Source organism: Vicugna pacos, chromosome 21 (genome assembly GCF_048564905.1).
Source record: "Vicugna pacos chromosome 21, VicPac4, whole genome shotgun sequence".
In the NCBI taxonomy this organism is placed as follows: domain Eukaryota; kingdom Metazoa; phylum Chordata; class Mammalia; order Artiodactyla; family Camelidae; genus Vicugna; species Vicugna pacos.
The window spans coordinates 8,588,443-8,610,691 of record NC_133007.1 but is presented as its reverse complement, the minus strand read 5'-3'; the positions used below and the strand labels follow the sequence as shown (position 1 = coordinate 8,610,691).

General features: G+C 43.3%; 1 protein-coding gene across 5 annotated transcripts in view; it reads left to right on the top strand.

Annotated features, from left to right (window-relative positions):
• RASAL2 (RAS protein activator like 2) overlaps positions 1-17,692 on the top strand; it is a 297,751-nt gene extending 280,059 nt beyond the window's left edge. For 3 of the 5 annotated variants that reach the window (XM_031688792.2, XM_015235430.3, XM_006199618.3), the window contains 6 exons: positions 607-806; positions 1,591-2,452; positions 8,313-8,447; positions 10,111-10,313; positions 11,526-11,613; positions 17,223-17,692. In XM_031688792.2, the coding sequence (XP_031544652.1) occupies positions 607-806; positions 1,591-2,452; positions 8,313-8,447; positions 10,111-10,313; positions 11,526-11,613; positions 17,223-17,387 (1,653 nt within the window). In that variant the 3' untranslated portion in view covers positions 17,388-17,692. The remainder of the gene's footprint in view (positions 1-606; positions 807-1,590; positions 2,453-8,312; positions 8,448-10,110; positions 10,314-11,525; positions 11,614-17,222) is intronic. The other 2 variants (XM_031688793.2, XM_072946046.1) reach the window with 1 other exon arrangement.
• The last annotated feature ends 4,557 nt before the right edge of the window (positions 17,693-22,249 follow it).

Here is a 22,249-nt window from a genome sequence, read left to right as displayed (position 1 = left end):
TTTTTAAAACAAAAAATTGTCTTGCTAATGCAAACTCAGTTGGTGCTAGGTCGGCATTCCCAAGATTAAATAGGCTAGTGGATTGTAATATCAACTGTGTGCCCTGCAGTGCTCTGGACCCCTGAATGCAACACCTTCTTGTATGTTGGCATGCATTTCTTTCCTCACGTAATCCCTTTTCTTTGGAAGTTTCATCACACCAGCCAATCCTCTGGTCTTAAAGTCCTTTTTGGTTAGAAGGTGTTTGGTTCTTCCCCTCCCCACCCCACCTTGATCTACCAGCCTCCCAAAGATTTAGTTTGCTTTGCATGCCTATTTTAGTTGGAATGGCAATAGTTTGGTTGTGTTAAGCATGTCTTTTTAATTTTTATTTGCATAATCCTAATTTCTATTTCCTTTCTTTCCTCAATGTCTGCTGCATCTTGTTTCGCCTCCTCCATTCATCTCGACGCCATGGTTCTGCTGCTCCATAACAATGCATTATGAACCTGCCACTCCCATACGCAAACACCTACCCTTCCCTCCAACCTACACCTCTCCATCAATGGGCATCGTTGTCCCAAAAACAATCTGTGGTGGATATCGCAATGCTTATTATCCAATTAGGGTGAAAATTCCTTCCTACAGGCGACCGTGGCAAAATTGGGACCTCTCCCTCGTGTTCTTGCTGACATTACCAAATCTCTGACTAACCCCACACCAATACAACAGCAGCTGAGACGATTCACCGAGCATAACTCGAGTCCAAATGTCAGTGGGAGCCTCTCCTCTGGGCTGCAGAAAATATTTGAAGACCCTACTGACAGGTATGAATTTTAGAGAGAATTTGAACTCGTTATCTCAGAGAGAGATAATGTTTATAGAGATTTGGGGAAAATCTATTTAACTCACTTGTTGAATTTTCAACTTTAAAGTCACAAACAGTTGGAAAGAATCATCTGACTTGAGATAAATCCAATTGTTTGTTGTAATAAAAACACAAGATCTAGGACACTTATTGTCTAGAATGACATTGTAGAGTTATGGTATATTCGACAAACTTTCTTTTAAAAACTGTCTTGCTTAATAGAGGGCTAAGGGCTCTGTGAAGTTGATGTTTGCATGTATGGTAGCATTCAAGAACCTGGAGAACCTCAGCTGAAATCATTTCAGAGCTGTCTGTGTCAGCTGGACAGGATACAATGTCAATGCTTAGACTTTGTTTTCATATTGGCAAGACGTGCCTTTAGTAGGGACCCTTTGGTGGTGCGCTCAGAGCTTCTCCTCTGAAGGTTTAGGCAGAACCAGTTAACTACGAATTGGAATACCTTGGGAGGTTTAAAACCTAACTAGGAAGTGATGGGAATTCTCATAAAAATCAAAGTCAAGGATGGAGCGATAGACACAGTGTTATTCTCTACCTTTGAAGAAAACTAAAAATGTTGGATCTTATTCTAAGAATTGTGATGATGTCATCTCGGTGTAGGAACCAATGTAGGTATCCACACTGGGCCTGTGAGCCCTCAGAAGAGTTCATATGCCTGAGATGAGGAGTCTTAACTTTGTTAAAATTTGCCTCAAGAGTAATTAAGGTCCTTTCTTCTTCCACAGTGATTTACATAAACTGAAATCTCCAAGCCAGGACAACACAGATAGCTATTTCAGAGGGAAAACATTACTGCTGGTTCAGCAGGCCTCCTCGCAGAGCATGACTTACTCGGAAAAGGATGAAAAGGAAAGTAGCCTCCCGAACGGCCGGAGCATCTCCCTCATGGACCTCCAGGACACGCACGCCGCTCAGGTGGAGCACGCATCCATCATGCTTGATGTGCCTATGCGCTTGACCGGAAGCCAGCTGTCCATAACCCAGGTGGCCAGCATCAAACAGCTGCGGGAAGCCCAGAGCACCCCCCAGAGTGCACCCCAAGTGCGAAGGCCCCTGCACCCGGCCTTGAACCAGCCAGGCAGCCTCCAGCCCTTGTCATTCCAGAACCCTGTGTATCACCTCAGTAACCCAATTCCAGCCATGCCAAAGGCCTCTGTGGATTCCAGTCTGGAGAACCTAAGCACTGCCAGTTCCAGAAGCCAAAGTAACAGTGAAGACTTCAAGCTCAGTGGGCCCAGCAACAGCAGCATGGAAGATTTCAGCAAACGCAGCACCCAGAGTGAGGACTTCTCCCGGCGGCACACCGTGCCGGACAGACACGTACCTCTTGCTCTGCCTCGGCAGAATAGCACCGGGCAGGCCCAGATCCGGAAAATGGACCAGGCTGGGCTGGGCGCCCGAGCCAAAGCCCCACCGTCCCTGCCGCACAGCGCTTCCTTACGGAGCACGGGGAGCATGTCGGCGGCGTCTGCAGCCCTGCTGGTTGAGCCCGTGCAGAACGGGAGCCGGTCCCGGCAGCAGTCCTCTTCCTCCAGGGAGAGCCCTGTTCCCAAAGTGAGGGCGATCCAGAGACAGCAGACGCAGCAGGTAGGGCTGGGCGAGGGAGGGTCCGGCCCTTTCCTTGGTTCTTCGCATAGATGAGTCTTTGGGAAGTCCAGTTGCTTTTGGGGATTCCACTTTAAAATATTTTCTGCAACCTTTTCTTGGAAAGAAGAAATGAAAAGTTTGGGGAGGTTTCTGGCTGGGGGAGGCAGCAGAATACGCTTGACTCACTACCCCCAGGAGACTGTAACAGCCACGAGGGGCAGTGGGGGGGTGGCTTTCGTCTCTTCCAGCAACAGAGCTGCCACCTCAGTTTGCACTGAGAGCAGATCTGTGATGTTGAATGAATAGTTGGACATAGCTGAAGTAGCTATGAAATCTACAGGCCAAATCAACTAGGATATATTCTGGGAATCTGGACATTAATCTTTAATTTTTTTTCCTTAAGTTGTCAGAATAAAGTTTTGCATTCTGAGCTAAGAGTTTAATATAACTGCACTCTACTCCATCCCCCAACTCCCTCTGGAAATGGCAAGTCCCATATGCCTTTTCCTGGAAATGGCTAGAAAAATAAACAACTGAACCCCTACAGAGGCAAAGTAGAGGAGAGAGGTAGAAAGATAGAAACACGGGTGATTGACAAGGATTTATAAATCTCTTACATTTCTGTTTATATGGACAAGCCTAGCCAGTGTCGTACCTCATCTCAATAGAAGTTTATCAAACTTTTTTCTTCACAAATAGAAGTTTCCCAAGAATTTAATCATTTCTTCCTTACATGTTACATTTTGAGGCACCAGTGCATACTTTGCTCTCGAAATAAACTAATAACCTTATGAATGCATATATACGTTTCTTACTTTCAGCTAAAAAAGATTTTTCTCCTAAAAAAGATTCGTTGATTTTTTTTTTGAAACCTAATCATGCTTTATATGTATTAGGGAGCTTTGTGGTTAAAAGAGTACTATGACAAATCCTTTTGTCAGCAAAGATCGATGGTCAGAGGAGGTTGCAATGAGACACCAGTGTATCTCCTTCATATATTTATATTTTTATAGGTAGGCATTTCCTGATTTGGCTGCTTCTCCCTCCCCTCTGCTGTGATCAGAGCCCTTGCCCCCACTTTGATAATTACTGTTTTAAAAAAAAAATAAGAACATTTACAGAATCCTTGAATACAGAAGTAGAGGAATGGGTGAAAAACTTAAGCTGATTCTGGTATCTGACTTCCTGGGCAAAACCTCTTAGCTAGTCATTCTTTCCTAAGAAATAAATCTTAAATTTTTCCTTTTTATTCTGTTTATATTTCCCAGGTTCCCCAATTCATTTGATTTAATAAGTATTTTCATTTAAAGAAAAGGAAAAAAGATTATATTATGTTAGTATATGTAGCAATAAAATAGTTTTTTCCTTTTCTTTAGATGAAAATGCTTTTTTGTATGTGTCTTTTATATATATATATATATATATATATATATATATATATATATATATATATATTTGTACGTTTGATTTGTAAGTTAAGAGACTATCCGTCATTCACATCTTACTGTGAATTAGTGTACACACATTGCTTTTATGCCAGCTTCTGGTTGAGAGCAACTCCCTTCAGAGAATTAAAGTGTTTACGGAGAGGAGAAAAGAAAGATAAGTAATTTTAGAGGTGGAATACTATGTGAAGCAAGTATCCACGTGGGGGCTCAGTGCAGCACAAGGGCCCTGAGGATGAGATAAAGAGTAGAGAAGACAATCAGATTGGCAGAGGGGCAGGACTGGGAAAGGGCTCTCTGCCTACTTTTCAAAAGTTGCCTTAGACCCAGCCCTGGACAGAAAGAAGAATGCTTACCTTGTCCTCCTGCATCATGTAGTCCTCAGTTCCCAGCGTCTACAACTCAGAATGATTATTTCTAACTATTATAAATTGAATAGCCTTTTGTGTGGGCATCTGAAACCAACTGTCATTTACGATATTTGCGCTATAGGAAAATAGAGTACCTATCACATAAGCACTCAGTATGTGTTTCTGTGGGTGGAAATAAAGCTATCTGGATGCATGGGGGGAGGTAGGAAGTACATAGGGTCTCCATATAACCGGTTTCAAATTTTTTGTGCCACATCCATTTATGTGTGGGAGAATGTCTGTATTTTATCGACGTGAAGTGGGGCCTGGTCACAGTGAGATGTCTCAGCACAGTTTTAAACTTTCACCTTTGTTTATGCCTTTGCTGGTACTGCCACTGTCATATCAGTTAAACCATAAATCACTATTTTGATTCCTCAAATTTCTGTTGTTTTCTACACTGGCTTTTTCTATGCAGATGGTTTATTCTTTTGAATTTATGTTGTGGTTTTTTTAATTCCTTCACTTTCTGTTTCTTGCACGCTTTTCTCATCTCACTCCCATGCAACCTCTGATGTTCTATGTAATCAGCACATTTTTTACATAAATTCCTTTACATATTTTAATTGCAAATTTGTGCTGGGGAGTTCTTCTCTCCCCAGCCCTGGAGGATTTCTTTGCGGGGATTGTTCTGTAGGCATCTGTAATTATTGGTGGCTTTGTCCCATGCAAATTCCATTTGTATCTTAGCACAAAGGAGCGGCCATTGTCGGCAGTGTAACTAGCTTCAGTCTTCTCCATCTCCTGAGTGGGAAGGAAATAAAATCCTAGTGGAACAATCTATAGAGAAGGAATTTTTTTTTTTTTAGAAAACTGTCTTTAAATTTTTTGCCCCTTTTCAGCCTCTGTTTGGATTTCTTTTTAATCATCTTCCTTTCCATTTTGTTTCTTTGTGTATCTTGTACTCTGTATATATAATAGACTTTGTATAGATATAGCATGTTACCTAACTTTAGAAATTCAGATTTCAAAAGGCTTTTAAAATAGGTGTTTGACAAGCCTGTCAGAATGATGCTGTGGTTTTCACATTTGGGTTTGTTGAACCCTTTCCTAAGCAACCTCTTCAAGGATTCTCAGAGTTTACTCTCTAATTTAGACAGCCCTTTCTTTGGTGTTGGTAGCAGAAGTGTTATTCATTTATGGGAACCTGGCGATTTCAGGCTATGGAGAAGCTGAAAGCAACAAGTCTTGTTTATATCTAGTCAGTACCAGCAGGGAACAGGGAACCGACCTGTTCTCAATCTTTCTCAGCACAGCCAGGCTGACTAACTAGGCTCAGTGGGCCTGCCGTCTCAGGGCCTTTTGCCCTAAATCTTTATTTTTCCCAGAGAAACCCTATACAAGCTTTTTCTCAAAAGGGAGATATTCCTAATAGGACTCCCTCTCCTTTTCATTTTGCCTTTTCGTCCTTCATTTTCTTTAATGATCCACTGTTGAAAGTGGGTGGATAAAATGCTCATCCTAAGGCTATAGCTAAGCAAGATGGGATCTGAACCCCTTACCAACCTCTTTTCTCAATTTCTTTGACTATAAACTAGAGAGAATAAACTTTGCTATCTATGCAGCTTGTACAGGAGATGGAATGATCACTGAGGAAAGCCTCTGAAGTACTTCCAAAGGATTAGAGGGAAAACACAGGGTATCCTTCTCTTAGGAGTAAACTATACTTGGGTACTGAATTCTGAAGAGAATCCAAAGTATTACTAAATGAGTATTTTATTGAGCATCTATTATGCAATTGCATAGTCACTACCATTTAAAAAAAAAACTATGATATGGTACCATACCTCAAGGGTTGACAGTCTCACTGGGAAATAAGACCAGCACACATAAGACCAATAGAATAACTGTAAAAGATAGTATGTAGTTCTTTCATACGAAGATCATATTATAATAAAAAATAATTTTGAAAGAAAATTTTAAAATAAAAATCACCTCTGTATTCTTCCAGTCTAACACAATAACTATTTCCGATTTGTTCAAAATTACTTTTCCATCTCTTTGTAATTATGTAAAGGTTTTATCATGAATACAAGGAATAGTTATATAAATTTAATTAATTTTTTTCAGCACATATTGACCACCTACCATATACCATGCAAAGTGCTAGGAGATATTAAGAAGTGGTTGAAAAACAGATTCAACCAATAAAATAGGAATAGACTCAAATGCCCGGTTCCCATTGTACACTCTCTCATAATTCACTGAACATTGTTAGTCCTTCTGAAGATAAGGTAGCTACCACCATCACCAGTGAAATGAACCAACTCTTGTTTTAAGTAAGAAGAGAACCAACTCTTCTCACTTAACAGTTACAGCCAGGTTACATACGGAGTTGTTGTTTTAAATATGTTTTTAGGGGCAAAGATCTCTCCTTAGTATATTTTTAGGGATTGGCACTCAATAAATAGTTACTCATAGCCAATCATAGGGAAGGAAAGTTTACTCAAGCAATATCTTAACTATAAAGCAGAAAGCTATTGAATTAGCTTCCTTGGAGTTACAAATCCCAAATAGTAAAGTTGTTTGTTTTAGCAGCTACTTGATCTCAAGCAGCAGTTGAATAGAAAATCCTGGTTTCACAGGAAAATGGCTTTCCTGTGCCCTGTGTGGTAAACTGGTAAGATTCTAAAATTTTTAAAAGTTTGTCTCCTTTAAATATTGACTTTCTATTAATGTTCTAAGACTCAGAACCACAATATTTTGCCTCTCGAGTGTACATATATCAAATGAAAACCTAAACCCCTCATTTAAATACCTGTATTTTAAAATATCTGTATATTTAGAGTTTAAGCGGGTTCTATTCCAGAATGGCATAAAGACTCTTAAGGTATGTAGCTCTGCATGTGAGAGAAAATTCCCTTCCACTTATGGGATTATAGAGTATTGGTCCTCAAAATAGAAATTCATTTTAATTATAAGAAGGCTAACTCACCTACAGCGCTTTGTTCTGTCTGTCTCTCGGGAAGGCCAGTGAAAACAAATTTGTTGTATATTTCCAGCATTGTTTATGGAGAAAGCACTAATGTTCAGTAGTCTAATAGAAACTCTAATATCCAGTGCCAGTTTTTTAGCATAAGTTATAGTAATAACATCTAAGCTCTATAGTACTCTGTAGTTTCCAAAGAACTTCCGCAGACACTGCCTTGCTCAGTCCTTAAGGACTCCCTGTGAGGTGGTCAGGATCGGTGGTGATAGTGCTGGTGGCTGCATCCCTGGTCAGTAGATTTGGAAAAGAGTATCTAAGAGGTTAAGTGACAATGTAAGTGGCAGAGTTGCTACTCAAGGCCAGAATTCTCATCACTCTGTGTATTTATATTGGAAAAGGCCAGTTTATCTAGCTGTCCTAACTGGAGAGAAGTGTCCCTTAGACTGAGTCGGCATCCATTGTTTTGACCCTGTGTTCATCAAGAAACTTTCTGGTACAATACAGATTTCTGAGTGAGCTTAACTTAACATTAAGAAGTCAGTGCTCTGTCAAGAGGACCAATATCACTTTTTGTTTTTCCTCTTCCCCTAAATAGCTGATGTGAAAATTAAGAATTCGGCATTCTGAAAACATAAATGGGTACCTTGTGAGTTATTCAGCATTATTAAGTTCTTGGGTTCCTGATCGTCCTTGGGTTAAACAGATGTTTCCTCACCTGAGCAACCATCCATCAAGTTGTGCCTTTGTTCTGTCATTCTGTCACCATTGTAATTTCATTAGGTGATGACCTAATTAACAATTTTAAGGCCTTGGCTTTCCATCTCTGGAGGGGAAAAAAAAAAAAGGCAGGTTTTTGATGTGATTTCTATTCACAGTATTTCAGAGTATTTTATTCTTTTACAGATGGTTATTCTCTTCCCTCCCCACCAGCCCTGAGAGTAAGGAAATATTTAGCACTGAGAGCATTTATCAGAAAACAGGGGTCACAGTTAGGTCTTCCAAGAATAGCACTCTTTGTGAAAAATAACTGGTGGATGACCTCTTTGGGAAGATGCTAATGAGTATTTCTCATGCAGGTTCAGTCACCTGTGGACTCTGCCACGATGTCCCCAGTGGAGAGGACAGCAGCTTGGGTTCTGAACAATGGGCAGTATGAAGAGGATGTGGAAGAAGCTGAGCAAAATCAGGATGAAGCCAAGCATGCTGAGAAGGTAGAACCTGGTCTGTCTTTATCAATTTACTGTCCCCACACACATAGTGATTGGCTCCCAAAAGGGTTGTTTAGCCAAGAAGACGGTCTCCTCCAGTCCTCATCTCAACTCCATCACATACACCTCTGCGTATAATTCAGTGTGTGTGAAAATATGTAGAAGTGTCCATCAAGCTGAGGTAGGGGACATTAGCTCTAATTTTTTTTTCAGTTGCCTTAATTGGGAGAATATTCTGCTCTTCATTTCTAGTTGTTTTAGGTGAATATTTAGTGTTTCTTATAAACTAACCAAGGTCCAAATTACCCTTGAATTAGACTTCCTTTCTGTATCTTTGTAATAATTTTGTCTTTTTTTTTTCTTTCTGCCTTTTCTGGATAAAGAACTACTAAATCTATAGATGATCTTTTAAGAAACATTAACTAAAAGAAGAAACAAAAAAAAGATATTAACAAACTATTGCTTCAGTTTCGTTTTGTTAAGAAAAGCTGACAAGGAGAAAAAAGGTTATCAAATAAGAGCGTCGACATGTTGTATGGCATTCTCTCATTTAATTACCAGCCAGACAACTAGCTTCTGCTCCTTGTCATCATGCTCCTAAGCGATGCTTATTGATGCCTTCTACCTCTTCAAACTGTTATCAGAATTGCCATCTTTGACCTGCTAGGTTAATAAACATAGTTTAGGACCATGATGCTGGGTAAGCAGAAGCTAATTGTCTGATTGTCAATTAATGGGGACATTATGTGAAAATACATTGCATTTTACAGAGCACCATACAGATTTACTATTAATTGGTAATGAATTTAATTAGATCATCTACAGAAAAGCATAATGCTTCTCACCTCACCTAGAAACTTGACACTCCAGTTACTCAAACCCAACCACAGCAATGTCAGTGCAAGAAAGGGCCGTGTAACCAGTTGAATTAAATAAAGCTTTAGTGAGAAGCGGACCTGTGCATTCCAACAAGCAGTACCAAATTGGACAGAAATGAACCACTTCATGAAGACGGGCCAAGAGGTAGTAGTAATCAGCCCAGAGAACACGTAGGCCTTCTGCTTAGAGCTTGTGACCTGACTGTTTTACACTTTTGTAGCTGGGGAGAAAGCAGTCACCGATTCTGCCACAAAATTCTCTGTGTTGGTTTAGCAGCTCAACATAGTAGGAATGCTGCTCGTTCTCTGAAGGGCTGGCTGTGGTGGAGTGAGGGAAGGGCAGTCTGATGAGTCAAGCCGTGTCCGATCCTGTAGTACCGGTGATGATACAGGAATCTTTTCTCTCGTAGACAGCTGGCTTTTGGCTTATTTTCAGTGAGTTGTCAGACTTCTAAGTGCTTGATCTTTTTTTTTTCCTGCTTCCATCTGATACCATCACAGATTAGATGTGGCTTACAGCAACTGGTAGTTTAATGTAGAGAATGATACATAAATACGTAGATTTAGAATGCCAAGGTAAGATTCAAAATGTAATTTTAGAATTACCGTTTATGCCCATTGATCATTTTAAAGAAAGAACATTGGTAGCACCTGGAATCGCAGCTCCTCCAGCATCCAGCTGCAATGCCTAGGGTTTCTTTCATAAAAAATAAACCGCTAATGTCTAAAACCAGGGTGACTCCAGCTTTTCTCTCCCTGTCTTTGGCGCCTCTTCGCCTCCGCTGTAGTACGAACAGGAAATTACTAAACTGAAGGAGCGCCTGCGAGTGTCGAGCCGGCGGCTGGAGGAGTACGAGCGCCGGCTGCTGGTGCAGGAGCAGCAGATGCAGAAGCTGCTGCTGGAGTACAAGGCCCGGCTGGAGGACAGCGAGGAGCGGCTGCGCCGGCAGCAGGAGGAGAAGGACAGCCAGATGAAGAGCATCATCAGCAGGTGAGGGGCCCGCCGCGTAGAGGACGTGGGCTGGGCAGGGGCCCAGAGCCGAAGCAGCAGCAGCCGCTTTCAGCTCTCCGTGTACTCCGTGGGGCTTGGTACAAAGGCGGTAACTGGCTCTCTCTCTTACAACCTTCTAAATGTGAGCCCTTGGTGCACTTCCTTTGAAGAAAGAGGTAAGCGTACTTTCTTTTAATTGTAATAATTAGAAAGAATAAAATCCCAGTGTCTCACTTGAGAAGTCTTAGAGGAAAATTGAATTTTAAAAATCTTAAGTATTCAATGTCCAAGATTACCTTAGTTTTTCACGGCAAGTCCAGAGAGGTGGAAAGGAGTTCCACTGGCTCTCTTTAGGGCCAGAGAACCAAGGGGGAGGGCCAAGGATGCCAAGGGGAGACGAAGGGGAGGGCAGTTTTACCAGACACTCACATAGCACTTACCATGGGCCAGGCCCTTTTCGAAGCACTTCACAAATTAAATTTGTTTAATCTGTTAATAATAATTTGTTCAATACCAACCTCTGAGGGTAGGCGTTATTATTATTCTCATTTTACAAATAAAGAAACGGGCAACAAATTCGTGAAGTCTCTTGCCCAAGGCTACTTAGTGGTGCAGCTGGGGTTTGAAGCCAGGTCGTCCCGGCCCAGAGGCCAGGCTCATGAGCGCTGTGCTCCAGTATTGTTAAATGCTGTAGGCAGGTCGGGTAATTAAAGACACGAGAAGTTGTTTTTAGCAGCACAGAGGTATTTAGCAGTCTTACTGAGAGCCATCTCACGGAGTTAAATAAACGTGAGTGGTAGTTGAGAAAGAAAGTAGACCTACTAAGCATCAAGCATGCTCTGAGGAAACAGCTGCTCAGGGGAAGACAAAGGTCAGTTGTTATGAGGTAACAAGGTCAGGAGAGGGTTTGGGTTTTGTTAGTTGGTTCGATGTTTGAAGATGAAGTAGGTTGTGCCGAGGAAGGGATCTGATAGAAGAGGGAGAGAGAATGACCGTGGGAACAGTGTCCTGGAGGAGATGAAAATGTGTGGGATGCAGTCTCAGGAGAGAAGTCGACTTTGGATGTCTTCTCCCAAGGTGGGAGAGACGGTGCAGCAGGGGTGAGGGAGACATGGCAGCTCTGAGCTGTCGTGAGTGTGGGTTTCTCGTCCTCTCCCCTGGCCAGCCCTCTCCTTGAAGACGTTGATCTCTCTCCTTCCTGCCCCATTCTAGGCTAATGGCTGTGGAAGAGGAATTGAAGAAGGACCATGCTGAGATGCAAGCAGTCATTGATGCAAAGCAAAAAATAATTGATGCACAGGTAAGCAGGTTATTGAGCTACTAGAAGGCACTGATTTATAATAACTGTTACTTCCTGACGTCCCACCCCTTGCAAATGCCAAGACACACACTGGAAAATAGGTCATTGGAAAGTTCTCGGCATGACCTTTTAAAGTTTGAAGGAGTTTCTGTGTGACCTCTATGACTTTTCCTTTCCTTCACCGGTGACAAGTCTGTTAACCCAGCCAAGCTCTAACACGCCTAGTGCAGTTGCTCGACGAGTCTCAACCTAGTGCATGATGGGTTTACTTCTTTCCTTCTGGAAAGGAGGGCACTCTCCAAGGGGTACCTGTGAGAAGTACACTGCATGTGTCTGGCTTGTGACCTCCACTGCCCATCGCTTGGCTATGATGTTCACGGTCTTGTCAGTCACGTCACTGTGCCATCAGCCTCCAGCCCCGGGCAGCAGTAGAACAGCAGGGGACAGACAGGGTTGCAGAAGGTCCTCCCGTGTTACTCTTTTGGTTCAGGGTTTGACGATGATGCTCGGGACTCGCTTGGCTGCCCCTCTTTGTTGCCGCTGTGCTTAGAGAGCCTCTTTTGGCTGACGGACTCAGAGCCTGGGCCTCTGCTCACTGGAGCTCAGACCTGTGACACTAATGGCATGATGACAGCCACAAGCACCTCACAGGGACATGTCAGTGATCAGAGCAAAATCCAGGAGGCAGGAAATGTTTCTAAGTCCTGTTCATTTCATCAGCACAACACCTCATATTTCTTAGAGTGAAACAAATAACAAAGGCAGGTGCAGCTGGGGCGTGGCTGGTCTGGCCCCAGAATGTGTCACCTCCCTGGAGGCCACCCAGCCAGGTTGCGTTTCTCACCCTTAGACGCCATATCGTTTCCCTAAGCCATGAAATAAAAACGGGAGCCGGGGCTTTATATTCTGCTCTCTCCTGTGCACATCAGCCAGTATCGGTCTGTGGTGGAGCCCCCCAGATCCTTTAGACAAGCACTTAACGCCTCCAGTCTGGTTTCCCAGCAGGGCTAATGTGGGATGGGGTTTATTTTTCAAAAGAATTGGGAGTGAGGCTGAAGGCAGAGCCGTGGGAGGACCATGTCACGGGCCATGCACACGAGCCCCGGGAGGCCAGCGTGAGCTGCGACGGTCTCTCGTGAGCACAGCTCCCGGACGTTTGGACCCTTGAACTTGGCAGTTTCCGGATATTTAGACCCCCTGAGAGTCAGAGGAAAGTTCTACTGTGATTGTCTCACTTGGTCCTTTTTTTAAACTTTTCTGGGTGTCCCCAGGTGGGTGAGGGAATGGTGGCAGGGACATGGCCATCTCGCCAGACATACTGTAAAAATTCACCCGAGAGGCTTCAGAGAAACAGCCTGGGTGAGGGGGGCAGTTTAGTCAGGAAAACTAGTGTGGATAAGTTTTCACTCTGGGGTTTTCGGTATGACAGCATAAAGCAGGGAGAGGTGTATCAGTAACCACACCAGAAGAGATTTTGGTTCTAATGAGATCAGACAGACTGCTTTGATACTCAGCTGGCCTGAAGCTGTGTCTGTCTGAGGCGGAGCGGGCTCGTGGGTGTCGTCATCGCGGCTCTGCACACACTACTTCCCCTTCCTCGGCTGCCTGTCCAGACAGCCTCATCGTTAGCTTCTGAAGGTTTCTATCCCCACCCCCAATTTTGACATCTAGGGTAAGATGACTGGATGATGAAGCAGGAGTCATAGGCATAGACGGTGAAAGCAAGGAAGGGAATTAGAATGATCAGGGCTTAAAAGCGCTGGAAAGTAAGGACCTTTTCTCAGTTAACAGGAGGGAGTCACCATTCAGGAATGGGAGAAATATTGTCCTCAGAGCGTCAGTCAGTGTCAGACGAGTGGTCTGGCTAAACTAGTTAATAGTTTGGGTCCATACTTCAAGGCAGTGGTTTTCAAATGGTTTGATTCTGTGGACTGTTTTGGTGGAACCAGAGGCACCTTCTGTAGATAGGCACTTTCCAGCTGCTCCTCCTGACTGCTCAACAAGGACTCCTCTCAGCTGATGGGTCACATCACACCAAGGTTGGCCAAATACCATCAATTACCTATTCGAACACAAGCCTTACTGTACAGGAATACCTCATTTTATTGCGTTTAACAGATCATGTGTTTTTTTACAAACTGAAGGTTTGTGATACCCTTGCGCTGTCAGATTGTAACATTTTTAAGCAATGAAGTATTTTTTAATTAAGGTACGTACATTGTTGGGTTTTTTTCTCTTTTTTTGACATAATGCTATTGCACACAGACTGTGATACACTGTAACTATGACTTTTATATGCACTGGGAAACCAAAAAAATTGTGACCCATTTTATTGCAATATTCACTCTATTGAGATGGTCTGGAACCAAACCTGCCATATTTCCCAGGTGTGCCTATATAATAAATTTTCTACGGGAAGCTTACCATGGATCCCTAAAGAATACTTGGAGAATCTCCTTGACTGTGTAAATCACAAGTTATAAACAGTTTTAAATCACAGAGCATAGTTTTTTAAAAAATTATAATCTGCCTGAAAGGAAGGTTTCCCAGTTCCAGCTGTTGTCAATACACTAAAATCGTATTTTAGCAAAAGACTATGAGCATCCTTTGGCATCCTTTGTAATGAATGACTTTTTACATCAGATCCTTTCCTTTGTAAGGATAAATCTTACGTCTCAAGTGTTTGATGGAGCAGAGCAGCCCTTCTGGCATCACTTAATAGACTGAGGACATGTTTGGGGGCGAAAGCTTCCCAGTGAGGTAACCCAGACTGCTATGTCCCTGAAATCTGCCGTAGTGCTGCTGCCAGTAAAAAATATTTCTGAAACGAATACAGTTGCTTTCCTTATACTAGAGTCGAGCCCAACATTTCCCAGAACACTGAAGGCCAGGCTCAGTGAACCTGTTTTCATGTCTCTCAGCAGCCCTGTGCCCCTGCAGACAAGCCTTGTCCCTGAATTCAGTCTCTCCATCTCCTAGAGCCAGTTCGTGCTCCAAGGCCCCACCCGGGTCAGCCGCTTTCTCACTGGAGCTGGAAAAGGATGAGTGCTCCACTGGTGCCCCTGTCCTGGACCCTGTAGCACGGCCCTGGGGATCCTGGTGCTGGTACTAAGGGACCGTTTCTTAAACGTCAGGCCAGGGGCTGTGCCACCTTTCACCCCCAGGGTCTCTCCATGGGACTCAGATGGAGAACAGAGAAGGGCTTCTTCCTAGGAGAAGCAAGCAGCTGCCTAGTTACTGTTGCAAGTGATATCTCCGCTGTGTTAAATTACAGGTCATAAATGGAGATGAGATTATTCAAACAGGCAAGTAACCCGGTCCGTTCTCTAGCTGAGCAGTTCCCAGCCCTGGCCCAGTGCACTGGTCTCCTACACATTCCAGCTCCTGCGCTCCCCGCACTCGAAGCCCTTCCTGTCAGCCGAGAACTAGACTACTTTGCCTTTCAATCCAGGCAGAGTCTAAATGTCAGGGCATCTTTTGCCAGCTGAACTTGACTTTCAAAAGTCCCTGTTTGATTTTTTTCCCCCTCTTTTTCGCTTTTTATTTTACTTTAAGAAGTTGGTAGTAGGGGGCGTAACAAAGGGAGTTTCTCCACTTGAAAATTTTCAGCTGTTTAGAATGAGGCTTGCTTGGCTTCAGCTTTTACTCTTGCAGGAGATAAATAAATGCAATCATTTTTAGTCTCCTTTTTGATCCTTTAAGAATCAAGTATTTTTTCATGGAAGCCTAATTTTTTTTGGATCAACCCTGGAAAATCCTGCATCCCTTAGAGCTGGGGCATTATAATTTATCCTAATGCTGAAATATTTTTTAACCATTTCAAGATATTACCAGTCTTTCTGTTTAGAGATTATTTCTACCCATAGGACAAACGATCATATCTGGTTCCTACCCCTGTTTCTTGGTAACCACTGGCCAGCTCTTACTTACCGGTTTTTAAAAGATCGATACTCATTACCCCAGTAAACTCCACTGGCTGTGATTTTTTAAATTATTATCTCTTAAAAGCCTTGTAGTTCTTTCTTTCTTTCAGTTTTACCTATCCTTAAAATGAATTACCTTCCCAAAGTAAAAAGCATCTTATACTAGATTAGTGGTTAGTTAATAATACTGATTTTTTTATGTCTTACCTCCCGAGTTCTCCACCAGGGAAAGGAAGAACTTTTTTTTAATGATAATATAAGTGTGAGCTGGTTTTTTTCCCCCACTTTTGAAACTGTGAGCACCAGCACTGCTACCCGGTGGATACCCGCCCCACCCCCAAAGCGGGAGATTAAAGAGAAGTGTTACTTGTTGCTGGTGGTGTGTGTGCTTTTACCTAAATTTCCCCCCAGGGCAGTGATCTCCCCTCTGCATCCTTGGGCAGCACATCTCGGGGCAGAGCAGCGCTGCTCCGGGTGCTGGAGAGCCTCTGCTTTCATAGCAGGGGACCAGCGTCCCAGCCTCAGCCCTGTCTGTCCCCTCTGAGCCTCGGCGCGACTGTCCCCACCGTGCTTTCCCAGGGCAGGAAAACTCCTTTGGTTTTGGGGGTTGTTCCTCGTATGCTGCTTTCTTTTTAATTTCATAGGCATAGGTAAAGAGGCTCCTTCTCAGCATTAACTTGATTTCTGAAAAATGATGCCTTCATGTTGGAAAGGTTCTAGAATGATTTCCCTAGCTGCTAAAGCTAAGACTAGGGTTTCTCTCCTAATCTTTGCAAGACTGATAATATTTTGATGGGATGATTTTTACTTCTTTAATTTGGATGAACCTGTTTTACTCTTAGATTGCCCTTTTTTTTTCACCCTTTTTTTTGTGGAGTTTTTTTTTTTCGTATATTCATGAGTATGGTTCCAAAATATTAGTTCTAAGGCTCCCCCCCCCAGAGACTCAAAAGTAAAATGAAAGCAGTCTCTTCACTGGGTAGCTTCCCTGGAGTACCTCTGAGCTGGAATGAGTCAAGGAGCTTGTGTTCTCTGTTTGTTTCCATGTGTTCTGTTTTTGGCATCCCCCCTCGGCCACATCTCCCTCCCCACATTCAGATAACTCCTCAGTCTGAGCTTCTGGCTGCTTCTCCCCTCTTGCTGTTGCATCCTCACTTTGTTGGTGACTATAAGCTGCCACCATGTATTGTTTCAGTTCTGAGCACAATGTGAATTCTTCCCCAGTGTGACCCATGTGCCCTCTTTGGGGGCTAAGAACCCATAGATCACATGCACTTCTCCTCTGTGAAATGAAACCTCTGGTGCTTCTTTCTTTACCACCTAATTCCCATGTTTTGGTTTTGACCCAAAATATTTAATACAGTAAGGCAGCTTGACACCTCTGTTTCATAGTCTTCAGTAACACACGGTGTCATTTTTACGCCCTGTCGTAGGGTCCCGAGGGATGATTAGTAACAAATACTTCTATGCCGAAAGGAAAAAAGAGAGAAAATAAACACAGACCCATTGAGCTCACGGGAAGCTGGCCTGACTAGGGTGCAGAAAGAGGCAGAGACGTTCCATTTGTCTGGGAAGCATCACGTGTACTGCTGTTGGATAGAAAGCATTAGAACAGTCACTCACTAGAGTGTTACGGTATGGTTGCCTGCCTGGAGCCAGAATAAAGCCATGATTGGTGTGTTGTAGGAAAAACGGATCGTGTCGCTGGATTCGGCCAACACCAGACTGATGAGCGCGCTGACGCAAGTGAAGGAGCGGTACAGCATGCAGGTCCGCAATGGCATCTCCCCCACCAACCCCACCAAGCTTTCCATCACGGAGAATGGTGAATTCAAAAACAGCAGCTGCTGACGGGCTTTGTGAATAGACAGAGTGCGGGAGGAGGCAGAAGGAAGTGTCCCCGCTCTCCTCCCCTCAGCCCTCTCCCAGCCCCGCCAGGTTTACAGAACGTTGCTACTTCAGAACAGCAGGGTGGCGAGAAGCTCTCGAATGGAGAAAGGAACCTTGTCTTTCAGGGCATAAGGCTGAGACTTCCAAGGTCGACGCTTTCCCCCCGTGTCTCTGTGTACATAGGGAATACTTAGTTCTGGGCCATGTACAGAAAAGACCACTGTAATATACCCAAAGGAAGTTAATAATGTAGATTACCTTTTTAACTATTGCTATTTTTATGATTGTTGTCCTCTCGCTGAAAGCACTGCAGTTCTTAGAGGCGGCAGAGTAGGAAGCACGTGTGAGTGAGAGACGAGCCCGGCGCTCAGTAGGTAGAGACCACGAGTCTGTCAGATCGAGCACGCGGACCACGATAGGACATGGCTGGAATGAGTTTTTCAGGGATTCATCTGCCAGTTTAAAAACCCCACTCTGGTTCCCTTGTCCTTTAGGAAAATGTGCAAATACCAAGATCCAAACAAAACAGTTTATCCCATTGATCAACCAAGACTAGTTCTGGATGGACAGCTAATCTGATTTGGGGATACACTGTTCCAGAGGACACAGATAAGAGCTGTTGCATCAAAACTGAACTTGAGGAGTCATTTCTAATGGAATTCCTGTTCGTGTTCATTTCCTTCTGTCTGTAGCAGATGGGAGTTTTCCATTTTAGATAGGGGGCTTTTTTTAACCCCAATTGTAATAAAGGGTGTTCTTTTTCCTCTTTAGAGTTTACAACACTATAAATATTTGTGTCTCTATATACCATCTTCATCTTCACACACCCACTGCCCTTTCCTTCCCCATGTGGGAGCAGCCATCACCAACAGGGTTTACTCTCCCCTGGAGAGGTTATTCAAATATGCTGTCCACAAGCCATCTGAAATATACACCCTTTCTTCCATACAGAAAAGGGCTAACCATACCATAGCCAGAGTCTCTGAACATTTCCTATTGAATTTTTTTTTTCTGTTTCTAAGTCATCATTTTTGTTTGGGATAAAGATTTTATCCAGTGTACTAGCAAATCTCTGGGCAGGGTAATTTTTTTCTCAGTCTTTAACTTTTAAATTGCTCCTTCCTCTAATCTCAGTAAAATTTGGAAAAGAAATCCTCGTCTGAAGCATTGCTCTCTTGAGAGTCATGATTACTCTTAATGAAAAAATAAAATACTAGACGTGCAAGGTCAGCACATTCCAGTTGTTATTCCCATGCTCTTTGCAGATTTGGCAATAATAACCCAGTTTCACTAGTTGTCATCCTTGGCTTTACTGTTGGACAGAAGCCTTCATGGAAGCTAATTTACGTCCTTTTTCCCAGAGGTGTGAAATGTCATCTTGAATGCAACCTTGATTTCCAGAAGTATGGAATGTTACAAGTTAAGCAGACATTATATATACAAGTATATATACATACATATATCCACACAGATGTACATACGACTGCACAAATAGGAAAAGTTCCTGCCTTCTCTGCTGTCAGATATAATGTTAAAAGGGATTTGAATCTCTTTAAGCAAGATCTAAGCAATTGTTCATATTGAGAAACAACATTTCTCCAATAAGTTAATGATGTTTATTTTAAATTATAAACTTAAAGGAATTTTTTTAAAAAGGAAAAGGGGAGAGGAGGGTTAAAAAAAAAAAAAAGACCTGAGAAAGCCATATGCATGGAGCTAGTGTTTCCACATGACAGAATATTTATAAGAGGACAAGGAACTTTTATTATGTCCCCTTTTGGGTGAAGCCCCGACAGAGAACCGAGCGTCCCTTGTCCCCACACCCCAGGTTGGCATCCCAACCTCTTCAGCGCCAGGAGGATCTTTGTGTTGGACCTTGCGTCTCAGCAGCCTCACCGTGGTCCCCACCCCACAACCTGTAAAAACATTTCCCTTTGTAACACCCCCGCCTCTGCCAGCCAGAGATCTAAAACAGGGGCTGCCCTGGTGACTGTCTGATCTGCAGGCTCCATGCCCACGTGTTTTGGCACTTGGGGAGCTTCTTGACCCTGGATCATTATTTTACAGATTCTTATCTCTTCCCTCCAAGCTGAGGGTACACGGTGGCCAAAATCACTTATTTTAGTAGGAAAAAAACATTACCAATTCTGAAGGAGTGCCCTTTGTTGCAGAAGAGGGTATGTAAACATAGATCTGTTCTTGTTTGCAGCTGTTCTCAGCTCTAGCCACGTTTAATTCATTCTTTGTAAAAGCCTTTAGAAAACCTGGTAAAAGAATGGTCAGTTTCAGTGGCCTTAAGTATGTAACATGGGTGACGTCTTGCGTTGAAGTTTGGAAGCTCTCAGGTGGTGGCTATGGATGACAGAGGGCTGAGAGACTATATGGGAGGGTTGGGGAGACACCAAAAATCAAATATGTTTATGATGGACACAGGTATATCTTGCCGGCATCATGGGAGCACCTTAGAGGGCTGCCTCTGTTGGAAGATTAAATGCCCAAAACGTTTGGATAGATTGTGCAGCCCTCTATTACCAGGTTGTCTTGAATAAAGAGAGTAAATAAAGTTAGAAGTAAGCTACAAGTTCAGTGTAGTTGCCAGATGTTAAATTTTAGATTATCCTTTGAGCTTATTCCTATCCAAATACTCTTCTGAGTATTTCTTTAAAGAATGCTGCAATCTGTAGAGATCTTATCCTGAAACATACTTTTTTTTAAGTATGGAAGAAGGCAGCAACAGGTGATAATTTTTATGGCAGTATTGCTTAATTGGCTTTTCTTCAGCCCTAATAAGTACCTAGCCCTGTTTTGCTGGGAGGAGGTGCATAGTTGACAAAAAGGGAGTGAGAGAAGACAGCCACGTCCTGCACTCCTGACACCCAGCACATCACAGCACAGACCAGGGCTGAATGGAATTTGGAATTCAGGTGAAGGGCTTGCAAAGTGCTTGTCTGGCTGACAACCAGACGTGGCCGTGAACAAGAACAATGCTGGTAGGATTTAGGAAAAGAGCTTGCTATTTTCCCTCTTATTATCGCTGGAGCAATAAGCTTCCTGAGCCGAAGCTGCGAAAAGGAGTGACATTTCCATCAGGTCATCATAGTCCCTGAGTCTCTGCAGTACAAGCTGTGACGGAGGGGAGATTCGAACTGGGTGACAGTGACAAACCCTTGAGCACTTGCTGTGTTCCAGGCACTATCCCCGAGGTCCTGCTGAAGTCAGGGCAGTCTGTTGGTCAGGGAAATGTGGCAGAGTGAGATGACAGTGCTGCGGGAACATTGGGCCTTTTTCACTTGGTATTGAGTTGGTCAGAATTAGCTTTCTCTGGTCTGCTTCTGCCTTTCCTGTGGTGGTGTTGGACAGTGAAGGAAAGAGTAGAATTTTGTGTCTACAACTGCTATATGCCCTTGAGAATTAACTTGAGTAAAGTTTTTCAGGTCTTTGTTTATGGATCTGTAGTTCTGCCGACCCTCCGAGGCGCACTGGGTTGAGAGCCATTCCTTTTTGGAAGCCCCAGAGCGAGACCATTTCCATCAAGTGAGTTTGATTACAATTAGTTCCACCTTCCACCTGGATTTAGTTTTAGTTGTTTCCAGTTTGGAGTTCCTGAGAAGGCTGGTTGTAGGACTGAACTTGGGGAAGGAAGCCTCTTTGGGATTACCTAAGGCCCGTGTGACGCTGATGGAGTGGACACCAGACTAGACTTGTTCCTGGGCCCAGCTCAGCCCGGGCCGCACCCTCCCTGCGTTGTCGGCGCCACCGCTAGGGGGCACCTTCTCCCACAGACAGTGGGAGACCAAAGGGGCTTCCTTCTCTGCACCCTTTTCCCTTTCTCAAGTCTAGTAGTGAAATCTCCTGCTCACTTCCACAGTAAATAGCTTCTTTCCTACCCCCTACCAGAGGGCCAAGAATTTCGGGCCAAGAGCTTCAAGACTCTTTTTTCGTCAATATGTCAATCAAAATGACCTCTTTTACTAGTTTTTTCAAAAGCAAGATATGTTAGTGTGTTGAATTTTAAGTAGAATCTCTTTTGGTATTTGAGTGATTGTTATTAGTTCTAGAAGCATTCTCCTGTCATGACCCAGTTGTGACTGTGCTTGAGTTTAGGAAGGACAAAAGTGATGAAATCTGCATGAGAGAATAAATATATTATGAGGAGTGAAAGAACCTGAGGAAGCTGCATGATCCAGGAGGCGGCTGACACACAGCAGCCTTCTCCACGGCCCCGAGGCTCCAGGAAACAGATCCTGTTGCACACCCTGACAAAACACACAATTCCTAGGGCTTTCTTTTTCAGAATGTGAGTCCATTTTATATAGCAGTGATTCCCAAATTTCCTTGAGTTTTTTAGATTTTTATGCTCTTTTGTTAGATGTGGCTTCTTCTTCTTTAAAATGTGCCGTATGTGTTATACGTACATGTAAGTTAAACTTGAAATTGATTCGGTTTGACATTGTCTCCAGAACCCTCGATATCATTATTGGTACCTTGGGGAATCATAGAAAGAAAGTTGAATATCTCTGATCTGAGAGAAGGATCCAGAAGGAAGTAGCTTAGATTCCTGGTCGGTTAGCCCTCAGGTGTTTGAGTAACCAGCCCAGCAAGGCTTGGTGGTGAGCCGCCCAGGAAAAGCGAAGCGGTCATTTTTGCCCATCGTTCAGCATGCATTTTGAATTCCTGCTCCTTTCTTATCTTTCAGTGCCCTTGTCTTCCCCTAGGAAATGTTTTAGTTCAGAACTTAAACCAGATTTATCTGTTGTAGAGAGATTTCCACAGAAGCTGTGTGTTAGGGGCCTTGATTTATCTGTGTGAGGGTACAAATATTT